At 45.0% G+C, this 18,182-nt stretch overlaps 1 protein-coding gene across 1 annotated transcript; it reads right to left on the bottom strand.

Moving 5' to 3' along the window:
* Positions 1 to 6,756: 6,756 nt before the first annotated feature.
* On the bottom strand, positions 6,757 to 7,647 carry LOC115478390 (C-type natriuretic peptide 2-like). Its single transcript, XM_030215689.1, has 2 exons — positions 7,555 to 7,647; positions 6,757 to 7,029 (listed from the first exon to the last, which is right to left on the bottom strand). Exons 1-2 carry the CDS (start codon positions 7,645 to 7,647, stop codon positions 6,757 to 6,759), a joined length of 366 nt encoding a protein of 121 aa, XP_030071549.1.
* Between the last annotated feature and the right edge of the window lie 10,535 nt (positions 7,648 to 18,182).

Here is an 18,182-nt window from a genome sequence, read left to right as displayed (position 1 = left end):
GCTATATTGAGAATCAGCTGTGAAATTACCACTGATGAGAAATATAAAAACAAATAGAAATCCACATCACTGAATGAGCCGTTGGTTTTAATTGCTATGTAAACCTTGTACATATTCGATCATGGAACTACAAGAAGCAATACTGGACATCATTGTAAGATAACCATCAATCATATGAATGAGAGATTTGCATACAATGGAGGTAGTAAGCATTATAGATCTTGGCAGCCCTCAAGAACTGAGGTGAAGGCTAAGGCCGTATATACATGGATCAAGACTACTTCGAAGAAATTGTCAGTTTTTGCATAACTGTGGAGAAAATTGTTATTTGGAGCACTGTGCGTTACTGGTGAGTCTCAGACTAGACATCCTGGACCTTGAAGGGAAATCCCTTCCTTCTGTCGAAGCATCCACTCCTAGAGATAAGAGTGCATTCTACCGAGAGTAGTGGAGAAAGGAGGACCATGGGAAAGAAATTATTTTCATGTGCACCTGGAACAAAGAGCTGTACAAAGTGGCACAGCAACATGGGGCTCAAAGGTTTAACAAACTTGCTAGACTTTTGAGTTCATATTGGATATTCGGAAGAAACCTTTGAAAATGATCTTTTTAAAATTTTTTGTTTGAATGGATTGACTTCTAGATTTTCTTTTGGGTCTGTAGCTCAGTTACTGTTTTAATTCAGGAAACCAAAATACCTTCAATTTGTATTGGGTTTGATATTTTAATACACCATTTTGGAAACTGAAACTAGATTCATTTTATGCATTAGAAAAGGACCAAAATATTGCAGGGTTAGTTAAACGGTGCAATGAGAGGCATCATACCAAGAATTTTATTAAAAATAGAGCATTTGAAGCACGTTTTTGAATTTGCAGCAAGTAAAGTATCTCTAGGCCTCAGTTAACCTTCGAGTTAGTGAAAGACTTTTGATTGGCCATTTTAAGAGCTTTCTTTTTTATATATTATTGTAACCCTTTCCTGCCTGGTGGGCATCATGGTGGGTTACATTAAATAAATTAGGGACTGGTTTGTGAAGTTAGGGCTGGGATCAACCAGGGCTGAGAGGCCAAAGTGCAGAGTAATCTGCTCACTCAGCACTCTCCTTCCATCCCACAAGTCACTTTTGGTTCAGAACTGCAAATTCTTGCCCAAATATTTATTTAAACTTGAAAGGTGGCATAGATAGATATGGGGCAACTTTACAACACATAAATTCAGTTTTTAGGGTGGCGAACTCAGGAATAATGTCAGGAAGTACTTTTTTACAGAAGGGGTGGCAGATACCTGGAATGCCCTCCCGCTGGAGGTGGTAGAGATGAAATGGGTAAAGGAATTTTAAAATGTGTGGGATAAACAAAAGGAATCCTGTTTGGAAGACATGGAACCAAACAAGCTGGGCAGACTTCTGTGGTCTGTTCCCTGATTGTGGCTGGACAGATTCAGCTTCAGTAGCTGGACAACAAGTTCAGTGTTGGGCAGACTTCTAGGGTCTGTGCCCTGAAAATGACAAGGACAAATCATGATCAAGTATACGTATGTAGTTTACATCTTACTTTATGCAATGAGTTATGTTGTTGGGCAGACTGGATGGACTGTACAGGTCTTTATCTGCCGTCACCTACTATGTTACTATATGTTAACCATATAAGAAATAGAATAAAATAGATTTCCGTATGAACCTTTTGCCGTGGTAGAGGTTCTAGACAAATGTCCTTAGCAATGTTCTGTCTGGCCCCTTCTCCAGAGGAAAACTGCTCTGAAAGTCCTTTGATACTATACTGGGGCTCTTTGAGTCTGCAAGTAGAAAGTCCTTGTAGATGGGTTCTTCCATGATGAGCTCATTGCTACTTGGGTTCTCTGTCCTATTGTTACTCCTTCTGGGTCCCTCCTCTTCTTTCAGGCTTGCTCTTGTTTCTCTTTCTCCCTGTCACTTATCGGGCTGTGGTGGAGCTGGTTCCCCATTCCAACTCCCCTCTGATGCAACTGCTGGTTTGATCTGGCACTTACATCTCCCACTCCTCCTCTCTCCAGGCACAAAGTCTGTACTGGCCAAAGACACTCTTCTCTAACGAAGATGTATTATTAGCGGGAGAATAAAGCCAAGCCTAGTCCCTTCACAGTTGTAGTCCAGTGCCCGGGGAGCTGAGGGTGCTCCCAGTGGGTTTAGTATGTATACCAACAGAGTTTACTCTGAAGGATGTCTCTTCTCACTACTGTCAATCACAGTTAGAAGGAACATCCCCTGTTCTGGAAGCTGTGTTGCTATTCTAAGTCAAAAGGTTACGCTGCTAATACTGGTTAAGTTACTAGAGGTCTCTGCTGATAAATTTACAGAAGCAGAGCCCACGTTCTATTTATATTATTTTGGTGGAAAAATCTTTTTTCACACATTACACAATATGGTGAAATTTGTTTGCGAAGCCACACAAGAGGCTGGAGTAAAGACTTTCAGCGGCATAATCAAAAGAGAATGACGCCCATCTTCCGACACAAATCAGGAGATGGGCATCCTTCTCTCAGTGTCGCCCAAATCGGCATAATCGAAAGCCGATTTTGGGCGTCCTCAACTGCTTTCCGGCACGGGGACGACCAAAGTTCACGGGGGCATGTCGACAGTGTACCGAAGGTGGGACGGGGCGTGGTTAAGAGCTGGGCGTCCTCGGCCGATAATGGAAAAAAGAAGGATGTCCCTGATGAGCATTTGGCCGACTTTACTTGGTCCAGTTTTTTTCACGACCTAGCCTCGAAAAGGTGCCCGAACTGACTGGATGACCACCGGAGGGAATCGGGGATGACCTCCCCTTACTCCCCCAGTGGTCACCAACCCCCTCCCACCCTAAAAAAAATTTTAAAACATTTTTTTCCAGCCTCTATGCTAGCTTCAAATGTCATACCCAGCTCCATCACAGCAGTATACATGTCCCTGGAGCAGTTTTTAGTGGGTGCAGTGGACTTCAGGCAGGCGGACCCAGGCCCATCCCCCCCTACCTGTTACACTTGTGGTGGTGGTAAATGTGAGCCCTCCAAAACCCACCCGAAACCCACTGTACCCACATGTAGGTTCCTCCCCTTCACCCCTTAGGGCTATGGTGGTGGTGTACAGTTGTGGGGAGTGGGTTTGGGGGGGGGGTTGGGGGGGCTCAGCACCCAAGGTAAGGGAGCTATGCAGTTGGGAGCAATTTGTGAAGTCCACTGCAGTGCCCCCTAGGGTGCTCGGTTGGTGTCCTAGCATGTGAGGGGGACCAGTGCTCCTCCCGCGACTAAATGCCTTGGATTTGGTCGTTTTTGAGATGGGCGTCCTTGGTTTCCATTATCGGCGAAAACCGAGGTCTTCCATCTCTAAGGTTAACCATCTCTTAGGTCGACCTCAATGTTGAGATTTGGGCGTCCCCGACCGTATTATTGAAATGAAAGATGGACGCCCATCTTGTTTCGATAATACGGGATGCCCTGCCCCTTCACGGAGACGTCGTCAGAGATGGGTGCCCTTAGAGATGGGCGTCCCTGTTCGAAAATGCCCCTTATATTGTCCTAAAAGCAAATACTGTGCTTCAGCATAAGATTTCTATACTGTCTTTTCGGAAAAGAAACAGGTCAAAGCGTTGTACAATATCAATAAAAACATAAAATAAAGAAAAGAAATAGAACAGCATAATATTGGCAGGATAGAAAACTATCATAACTAAGACCAAACACTCAAAGCGTAGCAATCATTCACAGAACACAGACTCATGAGATCTAAGCATGTCCTGAATGAATGACGGTTTCTGGCTACTCCCAGCACAGAAAAGTGGCAGAAATATGTGTTCCCTTATAAAACCATTTCTAGCACCTCATATTGTAAGGGGAAAATGCCTAAGGAGTCCTTTTACTAAGGTGCACTGAAAAATGACCTGCGGTAGTGTAGGTGTGGTTTTTGGGTGCGTGCAGAATCATTTTTCAGCGCACCTGTGAAAAAGGCCATTTTTGCCAAAAATGGCCATGTGGCAAAATGAAAATTGCAGCGTGTCGATTTTGGGTCTGAGACCTTACCGCCAGCCATTGACCTAGCAGTAAAGTCTCACTTGGTAACTGGGCGGTAATGTTCTACACACGCCAAATGCTACTTGGCACGTGGCCGGAAAAGCAAAATTATTTTTCGGCCATGCTTGTCAGCTGCGTGCCAGAAATGAAATTACCACAAGAGCCACATGGTAGCCATACGGTAACTCCATTTTGGTGCACATGCACACTTACACAGCTTAGTAAAAGGGCTCCTAATGATGGCTGTAAATCTTCTCTGTCAGACAGAAACTGGGAACAGTATCAGGTTCTTCAAAACAGACCAAAGACTCTCAGTCCGTAGTTGAAAACTTTTATTTGATATTGACTGAACACGGTACCCTGTTTGGGCAAATTCGTGCCTGCCTCAGGAGTCTTAGTTAAAATGTCCAGCAATCTCGGATGTTTCCGTTGATGTATCTTTATAAAGTGAGCAAAGGTGGTCTTTAGAAAGACCATTAGTGATTGAATTGCTTATGGACGCCACTGTCATGCGAGAAAACTTTTTCTCGTATGACTGTGGCGGATTGAGAGTATTTGGTCTGTTTTGAAGAGCCTGATCCCGTTCCCACTTTCTGTCTGACTGCGTCTTTCTCTCATGGGACCTTCGTGTTCTTTCCACTTTTGTGGTTTTTCTGTAAATCTTCTCTGAACATATTGTATGTCATTTTCTTCAACCCTTCACCAGATGCTGAACTTCGATCTCCTAAATGCAAAATGTTGCCAGTTATTACTATATAGAAAGATTTTGCCAGTAAATAAAGACAGTATTTCAGGATGTTGATGGAATGACTTTGTTTTGTATTTTTACATTTTGCAGCTATTTTGGACAAATTGTTACAATGTTTGACCCTCATTCATTTACTTACATAAATAAAATTCTTATAAATATCTCTTTATAAACAGTATAAATAGCTTTCCAACATAAATACATTGATGCATGGCATGAATTTACAAGACACAGTGGCACAGCTGGTTCATCAGTCTCTGACACCTGGGCCCTGGTATTCTGAATACAGTAACCCGACAGCTTCAGGGAAAATAAAGTACAACCAAAAATTGTAAGCAATGGCAATGCATCTCCTGGTACTGGTGATAAAAGGGTTTCTTTATTTCAGCTGTTTGATGCTGGATGGAATATTTAAGAGGAGGTGGGCTGTAGCTGTCTCTGAAAAACCATTGTCTAGTTATAACCCTGAAATGAAGAAAAGGAAACAAGGTTAATTTTGCACATTTGTCCCCATCCTTTGATCTCTGATGCAGTCTCCAATCTCTCCCCCCACTCCCCAGTCCCCTACCATGATTCTCTGCTCACAATGCTACCAGTTCCCTTTATCACCAGCAGGTGGCAGAGTTAGAACAATGTTTGAGGTTATATCACACCCTGTGAGCCCCATGTCCTTTTGCCTGGCAGAGGAGCTGACAACAGATGTAGCACATATACAAAACTAAAATCTATCCAGGTATTAGTGATGTAATAAAGAAATCTGTTCATCCATTCTTGTGGAGTAATTCAATTCAGACAGGGCTGGATTCATTTGCATTGTGACTCCTAAGCTGTAGCATTTACAAAGTCCTCCTCCATTAAAGAGGAAAGGTAATAAATGATTAAAAATAAAAATATATATAAATCAATGAATCGTCAATCATAAAAATAATCCTTATGATGACTTTACATTGTAATTTTCATTGTTTTCAAATGCATTTAACTTTTTTTTAACGAGGTGACAACTCTTGTAATGTGAGTCCCTAAGCTGTAGCCTGCCTAATTTATAGGTGAATCTGTAAGTCTGGACAGTTATTCATTGTTTATCTCTTCTTTCTGCTTTAGCCAGTGTTCTGGATTGGGGGTTTAATTTGATACCTGCAGTGCAGAGACAATGGAACTGGGTTTGTGCTGCAGGTGCAAAATACTCCCTTTGGCCCCTGTGTATAATATATTATCTGTTCACACATTGTATAGACACAGAAAATAAACAAAGTTGTGACATTCTGGATTGACATTACACTAAAACAGTCAGGTTTTCAGGGTAGCCACAATGAATATGCATGAGAGAAATGTGTATACAATAGAGGTAGGGCATGTAAATTTACCTCATGCATATTCATTGTGGCTATCCTATAAACCTGACTGGCCCAAGAACCCGGCCTGCACTAAGGATATAATGGTTTGCAGTCCCTAAGGAAGTACACCCCAGGTCATCATACAACAGTGACACCTAGTGTTCAACCCTGGTGTCTACATGTCCCACGTGCCACAGAGCTCTGAGGGCTTTTGATATCACCTGTAAAAGACCTGTTCCTTACAAGTGGAATATGGCAGCAGGTGAGGACCACAAGGAGCCATCTAATGACTGCCCAATGTACTTCTTAACATAACACCACAGACCAAACGGACATGGAGCAAGAGAAAATGCAAAGCTCCACCCACCCCCCCACCCCCCAACAAAAAAGCAGTTAGTATAATTTTCAGAACAAAGAGATTATAAAATTTCTATGAAAACAAAAATAACAGAGGCAGCAAAGGGAAGGCAATATCCAAAGACTGAATCAGTTATCTATTAAAAATTCTGCCCCACTGCAATGCACTACAACTAATTGACTTTCTTGCCATCTTGATCAGGTGCGGGTTATCTGTAAATAGGGCTACTCCGAGTGCAGTCAGAGAATGACAAAAGGAGATTTACCTTTCCACCACTAGGTGGCAGTGGTCTAACATCCCAAGTCGCTCAAGGCTCCTATTCGGTCCAGTTTCAGACCAAAGCAGCCTTTAGAGGTTGTGGCTTTTTTGTTGTTATTTGTGAAGTTTCGTTTCTTGATGTTGGGATAATTATTCAACACTCGGGCCCAAGTCCTCTGGGATCTGGAGTCGTTGTGCAGGTCCCTCAGTAGCCGGGATTGGAACTTCAGGCTTCCAACCTTGTCTCCGCTCTCTCTAGATGGCAAGTATTCTGCGAGCTCTTTATCCAGGATACTGCGCAGTGACTGCAAGAAAGGACAAAAAAACACACGTATTAGAGATCGTGAAAAGCAGTGGCATAGCTAGGTGGGGCCACGGGGGCCTGCCCCCCCAGATTTGCTCTGGACCCCTGGTTGGCTGGCAGGGGTCCCCAACCCCTGCCAGCTGAAGACTTCAGCACTGGTCGGCGGCGGTGCTGCCACATTGCCTGCCCTGCTCTCTTTTCCCCTCACGTTGGGCACGCTCCTTTTAGTGAAATTGAGCAAGGTATTTGTGGCGGCGGTGCTTCAGCTGGCGGGGGTTGGGACCCCCATCAGCCAAGATGTTACAATGGAGGCAGTGGGCAGCGTAGGGGGGAGGCGGCAGAGGGGGGTGACCAAAATGTGCCACCTCGAGGTCTGGCTATGTCCCTGGTGAAAAGAAAGACAAATATCTCCTACCAGCTCTTGTCTCCGCACTAGAGAGCAGAGCAGCAGGAATGTGGACAGAAAGACATGCTCTGTTTCTTGCATTAGAAACCCAGCCGACCCTCATGAAAGATTAAGTGGTACCTCAGCAGATGTACTGGGCTTGGCATCAATATCTCCTGCATGGACAGCTCCTTTCCCCTTGAATCCATTTCTTGCTCTTGCATGGAATGACATACTAATACGTGTTGAGAGTGGGATGAAGGAAATCTTACTTAAAACATTCCCCCCTCTCTGCCATCTTTTGGCATTTCATGCCTATGAAGGAATTCAACCCTCCACTCTCGATGTCACCATTCTCCTTTACTACTTATGGCTCCAGTACACTTTTTCTTCTTGGTACTGTCCTTTCCTGATCTGTTTCTCCATCTGAAACCACTGTACACTGCAGGAACACATTGTCCACTCTCTGTATTCATCATCTCATCATCTCTTTTTTTCCTCTTCCTTTTTCTCAGCTCTCAACCTTCCTTCCATTCATCCATCTCCTTTCTATCTGAGTACATCTCGCCTTCGTCGCTGTCGTCATACCTCTCCTACTCTTCTCCGTACTCTCTTGCTCCTTCTCCTGCTCTCCGCTGGGGACATTAATCCCAATCCTGGTCCTCCACATCAGCTCTCATCCTATTTGTGCAGGTCACACCGTGATATCGCCAATCTAATTTCTGTTCCTCTCCTCCCCCCTTCTTCCCTGCCTTTCTCTTGCGCTCTGTGGAATGCCCGCTGTGTCTGTAACAAACTTTCCTACATCCATGACCTGTTTATCTCTCGTACTCTCCATCTGCTTGATCTAACTGAAACTTGACTTTACCCTGAAGACTCTGCTTCAGTCGCGGCCCTATGCCATGGAGGTTATCTTTTCTCCCATACTCCTCGCCCGGTTGGCCGCGGAGGTGGTGTCGGGCTACTACTCTCACCCTCTTGTAGATTTCAACCTCTTCTTCCACCTCAGTCTCACTTTTTTTCTTCCTTTGAAGTCCACTCCATCCGTCTATTTGCTCCTCTGCCTCTCCGAGTAGCAGTAATTTTTTTACCCCCTGATGTCCCTTTCTTCCTTTCTCACTGACTTTGATGCCTGGCTTTCCTTCTTTCTTGAACCTTCATCTCCTTCCCTCATTCTTGGGGATTTTAACATTCATGCTAATGATCCCTCTGACTCTTACGCTTCTCAGTTTCTTGCTTTAACATCCTCTTTCAGTCTTCAACTGTGCTCCACTGCCCCCACTCACCAGAATGGCCACTGTCATGAGCTTATCCTCTTCTCAAACTGCTCACTCTCCAGTTTCTGTGCCTCAGCTATTCCCCTCTCTGACCATCATCTGATAACTCTCACACTTAAACACCCGCCTCCCCAGTCCCGTCCAATCTTAACCAATACATTTAGGAATCTTCAGGCTATTGACCCTTCTACTCTGTCGTCCAGTGTTTCAAATCTCTTCTCTACCACTATGTTATCCAAGTCTGTCAATGAGGCTGTCTCTTCCTATAATACTATTCTCTCCTCTGCTCTGGATACACTCGCTCCTCCCATTCCCCGTCCTGTAAAACTTACCAAACCCCAGCCTTGGCTGACCTCTAGAATCCACTACCTACGTTCCTGTTTCCGCTCTGCCGAACGCCTTTGGCTGAAATCCTGTACCCATGCTGACTTCATACATTTCAAATTCTTGCTGACCTCCTTCCAGTCTGCTCTTTTACTTGCCAAACAGGACTATTACATCCAGTTGAGAAATTCTCTTGGCTCAAACCCGCGACGTCTCTGCCACACTGAACTCTCTCCTCAAAGTGCCTTCACCGCCAATCCCCCTTCACTTTCCCCTCAGGCTCTGGATGAGTTCTTTCATGATAAGGTTCACAAGATTAAGCTTGAATTCTCAACCAGGTCACCTCCACCTCTCCTTCCCTTAGTCCATTCTCTCAACCCTCCAACCCCTGCCTCCTTTTCTGAAATCACTGAAGAGGAAACTACACATCTTCTTTCCTCCTCTAAACTAACTACCTGTTCCTCTGATCCTATTCCCACCCATCTACTTAACACTATCCTATCATCCCTTTTATCTGTCATATCCTCAATCTTTCACAGTCCACTGCAACTGTTCCTGATGCCTTCAAACATGCCGTAGTCACACCACTCCTTAAAAAACCTTCATTGGACCCTACCTGTCCTTCCAACTATCACCCCATCTCCCTCCTCCCTTTCCTATCCAAGATACTTGAACGTGCTGTTCACCGCCGTTGCCTTGACTTTCTTTCATCTCAAGCTATTCTTGATCCACTTCAATCTGGCTTGCGATCCCTTCATTCAATGAAACAGCGCTTGCTAAAGTCTCCAATGATCTGTTCCTGGCCAGATCCAAAGGTCTCTATTCTATCCTCAACCTTCTCGAACTATCTGCTGTTTTTGACACTGTTGATCATAGCCTACTCCTTGATACACTGTCCTCACTTGGATTTCAGGGCTCTGTTCTTTCCTGGTTTTCTTCTTGTCTCTCCCAGCGTACCTTTAGTGTATACTCTAGTGGATCCTCCTCTACTTCTATCCCACTGTCAGTTGGTGTACCTCAGGGATCTGTCCTGGGACCACTTCTTTTCTCCATCTATACTTCTTCCCTTGGTACTCTGATCTCATCTGGCCCTACGTAAACAGGAAGTGCATCAGAGAGGGTCGGATGTACGCGGCAAAGGGAGCGGAGCTGCATGTGTGAATGGCAGCGCTTTGCGACGGGCGAAAGAGAATGCATTGCAGCGGAGCCTGGGGAGAAGAGTTATTTTAAAGGCAGGCACACAGGCAATGCTGCTGAACGCTGCCTCCCGGACGGCCGTACCGGCAGAGCCACGGGAGAATGGGCAGCAGCAGACTGGGGGATTGGGCGTCCAAATGGCAGATGAAGTTCAACGCAAGTGCAAAGTGATGCATGTGGGAAGGAGGAACCCGAATTACAGCTATGTTATGCAAGGTTCCGTGTTAGGAGTTACGGACCGAGAAAGGGATCTGGGAGTCATCGTGGATAGGACGTTGAAATCTTCAGCTCAATGTGCTGCGGCGGCTAAGAAGGCAAACAGAATGTTGAGTATTATTATAAAAGGGATGGAAACCAAGCATGAGGATGTTATAATGCCGTTATATCGCTCCATGATGCGACCGCACCTGGAGTATTGTGTTCAGTTCTGGTCACCTCATCTCAAAAAAGATATAAAGGAATTGGAGAAGGTGCAGAGAAGGGTGACAAAAATGATAAAAGGGATGGGACGACTACCCTATGAGGAGAGGTTAAGACGGCTAGGACTCTTTAGCCTGGAGAGAAGGCGGCTGAGAGGTGATATGATAGAGGTTTACAAAATAATGAGTGGGATAGAGCGGACAGATGTGAAGCATTTGTTTACGCTTTCTAACAATAATAGAACCAGGGGACACAAGATGAAATTAGAATGTGGTAGGCTTAAAACAAATCGGAGAAAGTTTTTCTTTACTCAGCGCGTAGTTAGACTCTGGAACTCATTGCTGGAGAAGGTAGTGACGGCAGCTGGCCTTGCTGAGTTTAAAGGGGGTCTGGACAGATTTCTGAAGGAAAAGTCCATTGATCGTTATTAAATTTTGGGGTTTTTGCCAGGTTCTTGGGGCCTGGATTGGCCGCTGTCGGAGACAGAGTGCTGGGCTTGATGGACCTTTGGTCTTTTCCCAGCGTGGCAGTGCTTATGTGCTTATGAAGGAGGTTGGATGGGCGGGCCTGGAGGGAAAGTGGCTGAGAGCTGCTGGACTTGATGGGAGGGAGAGGAGGAAGGGGCTGGAAGGCTTCTGGACATGGGAGGGAGAGGAGGAAGGGGAGGGAGAGGAGGAAGGGGCTGGATAGCTTCTGGACAAGGGAGGAAGAGGAAGAAGGGACTGGAGGGAAGGGACAGAGCTGCTGGACATGGGAGATAGGGGCTGAAGAGCATCTGGACACGTGAGGGAGAGGAGGAAGGGGCTTGAGATCTGGACAAGGGAGGAAGAGGGACTGGCGGGAAGGGACAGAGCTGCTGGACATGGGAAGGAGAGGAGGAAGGGGCTGGAGAGCTGCTGGACAAGGGAGGAAGAGGAAGAAGGGGCTAGAGGGAAGGGAGAGAGCTGCTGAACATGGGAGGAAGAGGAGGAGGGGACTGGATGGAAGGGAGAGGGCTGCTAGAGGAAGAGGAGGAGGGGATCTGAGTGAAAGGGAGAGAGAGCTGCTGGATGTGGGAAGAGGAGGAGGGGACTGGAGAGAAAGAACTGCTGGATGTGGGAGGAAGAGGAGGAGGGGATCTGGATGGAAGGGAGAGAGCTGCTGGATGTGGGAGGAAGAGGGGGAGGAGAACTGGAGGGAAGGGAAACAGAGATACCAGACCAAGGAGATGAAGGAACAGGGAACAAATACTAAATGTACAGTATGAGGGAGGAAGAGAGGGCCGGGTGGGTAGGCAGGCAGGGAATCAAGCAACCAAACCAGATGCTGGAAAGGGGAGGGAGTGAGAGGGAGAGAACCTGGATGGGGTAGGGTCAGAGAGGGTAGAGATATAATGGCACTGTGGACAAAGAGAGGGGAGAAGCTGGATAGAGAAATATAGGGACACAGAGAAACGGAGATACTAAACATGAAGGAAGATAGAGGTACAGAGATGGAAGAAGATGGATAGTGGACATGGAGAGAGAGTAGAAACATCAAATGGACATGAGACTTTGGTGAGTGAGTTAAGAGAAGACAGAAGGATGTAGAAACCAACATGACTTGGAAAAATAAAATGAGCAGACAACAAAAGGTAGAAAAAATAATTTTATTTTTCTATTTTGTGACTAGAATATGTCAGATTTGAAATGTACATCCTGCCAGAGCTGGTGTTAAAATATGGCTGGGGCCCAAGGCAGATATTTAGGAGGGGACCCCAAAGCTTACTAACAGGCTGCACCTTCTTCAGCTTCCAGCTGGCCTGGGGTTCTCTCTGGCTAGGGGCCAAACGCAGTTGCCCTAGTTGTACCTCCCTAACACTGTCTCTTGCATGTGCTATCATATTTTGCACAGTATAGGAAAAAATGCATCTCTTAGTATTTCTCTGTGCTGTGCTAAATGCAAGGTCTGACCTCTTGGGATTTTGATTTAATTTGTTTATGGTTTGTGGTCACTTATTCTGTATTTGGCATTTGTGTTCTCTGTGTGTGACCAAAGTATTCTGTTAGCATCAATTTTCTATGTAATATTCTATAGTACTTTGGCTTGTTCAGTTTTCTTGCTGTATTGATATTTTAGGGCCCCACTGTAATATTTAGGGCATATTTGGGGGAAGCATATGTGTGTTGGTGGACCGTGGCTCAGTGGAGGATGAAGAGGGCAACCTGTTATAGTTCCCCTAGCTCTCAATGTGGCCTGCAGCCACTGAGGCCAGCACTGCTACTCCCATTGAAGTTATTGGGAGTGGGGTAGGTGTGTGATAGGAGTAGGGGCGTGGGCAGGGCATATCAGGTGGCAGGTGTTTCTCTAGTGCCCATCTATCCAACCTGTTGGACCACCCAAAAATTGCCTTCTGGATACTCCACTGGCTCCAGGGCCCCCTCCCCTCCCCTTCGAGTTCGACGCCACCCTTCTCCTCTGAGTTCCAGACTCCCGCGCCTCCCTCCCTCTCTCTGTCTCCCCTCCGACTCCAAGCAAGACCTGTCCTCCGGCAGCCCCTCGCCTTCCTGCGTGCCGGCTGTAATTTAAAAATTCTAACCTCTGGGTCTGGCGTCCGCAGTGAAGGCGAGCGGCACTTCAGCCTGCCTTCCCATCTGTCTCAGCTCTGCCTCTGGTCCCGCCCTCATTTCCTGTTTCCTGTGTACTCACCGCCAACGTTCTGTGGCTGGCTGGTGCTGGCTTCCCTTCCCTCTCACTTCCCATTGGTCCACCCTCTGACATCATCGCCAGGATGGACCAATAGGAAGTGTGTTACGAACCCAGGCATTCAGACGGAGGTGCAAATTATTATATAGGATGGGAATATCAGCAAAACTCTACAACTGAACACAAAAGATACCACTACCTTCTCCTCTTCAAATATGACTCTTCAAAAACTCTATGAATAACCACTTGAACTATAGATGCCCTCTCCACATTGCACAACACTATTGTAACTCCACCAAAGTGTAAATTGTAAGCCACTTTGAACCGAAACTTGTTTTTGAATAATAATGGGATACAAGAATGCATAAATAAATAAAATAAGTAAGGAAAGCATGTGGCACATGGAATTATTTTCAGCATATGTGTTTGTGTCCGTGTTGTCTCTGACCTAGAAGGGAGAGAGGGTATTGAAATAGTCCATGGTTTGGAATTAAAATAAAATAAAATGAAGGCAAGCGTGATTATTTTTCTATTGGATGTAACTGGCAATGTCAAAGGTTTTGTTTTAATTTCATAAATATATATATGCAAGCCCAAAGAGCTATTAAAGCAGGAACTGAAACTGTGCCCTGCCGCCACCACCACCCCCTCCCTGGCCACCCACCACTCTGCCCTCCTTGCCCTCTCTGATGTGGTGTCTTTGGGACAGGAGCATCCTGAGTTGCTCCTGCCCCCATCTACTGTGCTGAAAAAATGGTGGCCATGACTTCCTGTGGCTGCCTTGCAAGACTGCTGCATAGGCCAGTCTCAATTTCAAAATGGCAGCTAAGACTTCCCGCTGCTGTCTCATCTGCCATTTTGGAATTGAGGAAGGGGGGGGGTGGAGCAATTTGGGATGTTCCTGCCCCGAATACACCAGTACAGGGTAGGAATGGGAAGGGGGAGTGGTGGGCATTTTCGGTGGAAACCTGATCCTGGATTTCGAGTCGGTTTTGCTGCCGAATTTGAAACTGAAATTTGGTTGGCCTGTAGCTCTAATTATTAGGCTCATCCTTCACTCCTCTTGACAATATAACATAACAGTCTGTTGATCTTGATGCATTTAACATTAAAAGCACAGGCACTTCTCCACCAAATAGTATCCAGGAGCAAATTCCATGTCTGAACCTGTATCACTGTTGCATAAGCAACTTCTGAGAAAGCTAAACAACTCATTTACTAGGTTTTTCAGTAGAATTTACAATACAGGAAAACAAATACACATTTGATATTCTAACAGCCAGTCCAGCAGTGATACAGGAAAACATGTGGAGCATGTCTCATGCAATAATTTCCAACCCCTCTGCATGCATGCTTGTATGTACATATATGTATTTGCTGGTGTAATTCTCCTCTTGGTTATTGCTTGTTTTACTAGCTATTATAGCATTGATTCTCTCATGCCATCTACTCTCCTTATCACTCTATTAGAGATCCTATGTACTTGTCCTAACCTCTGGTGAATTCAGACACTGATTTCATGTCCACAAATTCACCATCCTTTCCGTGAAGAAATATTTCCTCAAGTTACTTCTGAGTCTATCTCCTTTCATAGTAACATAGTAACATACAGTTAATGACAGCAGATAAAAATCTGAACGGTCCATCCAGTCTTCCCAACAAGATAAACTCATTTTACATGGTATGTGATACTTTATACCCGAGTTTGATTTGTCCTTGCCATTCTCAGGGCACAGACCATAGAAGTCTCTTGTACTAAAAGTTCTGAAGATTCTGGAATCCTAAAGAGTTACAAGATTCCAGAATCCCAATTAGTAGAAACATTCCTTGTAGAACCCCAAAGAGTAACATAGAAAATGACGGCAGATAAAGACCTGAACGGTCCATCCAGTCTGCCCAACAAGATAAACTCATTTTACATGGTATTTGTTACTTTATATGTATACCGGAGTTTGATTTGTCCTTGCCTTTCTCAGGGCACAGACCGTAGAAGTCTGCCCAGCACTGTTCCTGTACTAAATGTTCTGAAGCTAATGTCGAAACCCCTTAAAATTAACGCTCCAGCCCATCCATATCTATTCAGTTATGATCAGGGCGTAGATTGTAGAAGTCTGTCCAGCACTGTTCTTGTACTAAAAGTTCTGAAGATTCTGGAATCCTAAAGAGTTACACGATTCCGGAATCCCAATTAGTAGCAACATTCCACGTAGAACCCCAAAGAGTAACATAGTAAATGACGGCAGATAAAGACCTGAACGGTCCATCCAGTCTGCCCAACAAGATAAACTAATTTTATATGGTATGTGATACTTTATATGTATACCGGAGTTTGATTTGTCCTTGTCATTCTCAGGGCACAGACCATAGAAGTCTGCCCAGCACTCTTCTTGTACTAAAAGTTCTGAAGATTCTGGAATCCTAAAGAGTTACAAGATTCCGGAATCCCAATTAGTAGAAACATTCCATGTAGAACCCCAAAGAGTAACGTGGAGGGGCATAAGCGAATGCAAACGCCCATCTCCATGGGCGTCTATCTCCAAGGACAGGAGCGGGACAGACCGTATTTTCGAAAAAGATGGGCGTCCATCTTTTGTTTCGATAATATTGTTGGTGCCGGGCAAATACATCAGATTTGGGCGGATTTGAGCTGGGTGGAATCATTTTTCAGCGATAATGGAAACCGAAGGCGCCCAGCTCAAAAACGAATAACTCCAAGGCATTTGGTCATGGGAGGGGCCAGGATTCGTAGTGCACTGGTCCCACTAACTGAATGGAAAAAGCCCTTCCCTTACTAATCTGGAAAAGAACGGGCATGCATGAAGAAAATTGAATGCAAATGAGCTGCTTGCTGTTAGCTCATTTGCACACGATTTCCTTCCAAAGGAGGGTGCCCGAACTGCCCAGATGACCACCGGAGGGAATCGGGGATGACCTCCCCTGACTTCCCCAGTGGTGATTAACCACCTCCCACCCTGAAAAAAACAACTTTACAAACTTTTTCTTTTTTTAAGAGTATATCCTTTGCTATGCCTCTGTCCCTGGAATATGTCTAATTGTTACCTAGGCAAAGTCCTTTGAAAGAGGCCGAAGATTGCCTCCTCTCTGTCCATATCTTTTCAGAAGCACCAACCTTAACTATTCTGTGCAGATTACCTAGATATACAGAAATTCCAGGAGCTATATGTAAAACTTTGTACATTTCTACCTCTAACTCATCACTCATAAATTTCGCTCTTTTGTGTCAGTCCGCCCTTGACATCTCTGTAGTGTACAAGAAGCAGTGGAGAGTGAAAAATGACTTGCCCAACATCCTGGTTCTCAGCCACTGCTCCAAAGCTTCCAAATTACTCAATTCCAGGAGGGAATCTTTTTGGCTGCTTCACTCATCACAATACAATACTTAGTACAGCCACTAGAGGTCTCTGCTCTCTACACAAGGTAGAAGCTTAGAGATTTCCATCTATAGTGTGTTTAAAAGTATTTAATTATTATGTTGATTGTTTATTTTTATATTATAAGTCATCTTGTGTTCCCTTGGGAAGACTCAGCATTTAATACATAAATATGTAACTCGTTTTTGTCCTGATCAGTCTTATGTGAGGTCCAGGTCAGGCCCAGCATTCTCTGGGAAGTAGGGGGGGGGGGGGCTGCTGGCAAAAATGAATCTGCCCACTCCACACTCTTCTGGCACACAATAATTCAGTGCAGGTTAGAATTTGGTTTGTGAACCAACTGGGTTCCCAACGTCCTACCTGGAATTATGTCCACTATGCCACAGCTACTGCAGGGGGAGACAGTGGACGGGGAGTTTTACACACAGCCCTTGGGATAGCCCTGCTTAAAATAGAATTTAAGTAAAAAAAGGGACAACAGTTTTCACAATTGCCAACTACAGGCAGAAGCAGGAAGAACAAAACAAGCATGTCAAATGCAATCTTTTATCTGTTGCAGCAGAGCTCACCCTTCTTTGAGAGACCCCTGTGCAGTTCTCTTAAGGCTCTTCCCCATGGACTAAAATCACAGCCAATTAGTTGAACAGCTAATGAGTGCTTACCTCCTGTTGGGACAAGGGTTTTGCCTCCAAACTTATTATGCACAGTGCAGCCAGCAAAAGTCCACAAGCCAGAACGTGCATGGTCTGCATTCTGGGTTCCACAATAGTGCCGCTGGAGCTAATAGAGAGACAAATAAAGCCTAGATTGGAAGAGCTGGAATTTGCCAGCTGCCTATTTAGACAGGGTTTCTGAAGTTCCTCCTCTCTGGGAAGTACAGGAGTTTGTCAGGCTCCTAGCTCTATTCAGTCATTTTTATAACCCAACCTGGTGATATCACTCAAGCACTGACCGAATCAGAGCTGGATTTATGTGTATTGTGGCCCCTAAGCTGTAACATTTAAGATCCTCCCCCTAACTATGAAGTCAATTTTAGGTTTAATAATCTTCCATGCTGGTGAAAGTGTATGCAGAAACTGAAACATTACATGCAGACATTTTTAGTAATGTCTAGGTCAGCTGACAAAGGCCTATAGGGTTTGGGGAAAATTCTGGAAACTCCAAGAGCGATGTGCTCAATGACTTCATGTGGCCACATACAGTACATTACCTTTTCTTTCCTTGGGGGGGGGAGGGGATGGGGGAAGCGGGAGGCCCCTACTGTTTTATTTATCATTGGTGAGAATGATAGTTGTGTTTCTGAATTGGATTTTTGTAAAATGTGATTTGCCTGTCTCATTAAATAAACAGTCAAAAATAAAAAAGAAGGTATAATTGAGAATGCAGTAGATATTGCACCATGCACAAAAGAAAGTGTTTATCAAAAACTGGAAGTAGACAAAGCCATGGGGTCAGATGAGAGCCATCCCAGGATACTAAGTGAGCTCAGAGAGGT

This window comes from Microcaecilia unicolor, chromosome 10 (assembly GCF_901765095.1).
Source record: "Microcaecilia unicolor chromosome 10, aMicUni1.1, whole genome shotgun sequence".
Taxonomy (NCBI): domain Eukaryota; kingdom Metazoa; phylum Chordata; class Amphibia; order Gymnophiona; family Siphonopidae; genus Microcaecilia; species Microcaecilia unicolor.
The sequence above is the reverse complement of the archived record's forward strand: the minus strand, read 5'-3'. Positions and strand labels throughout refer to the sequence as shown.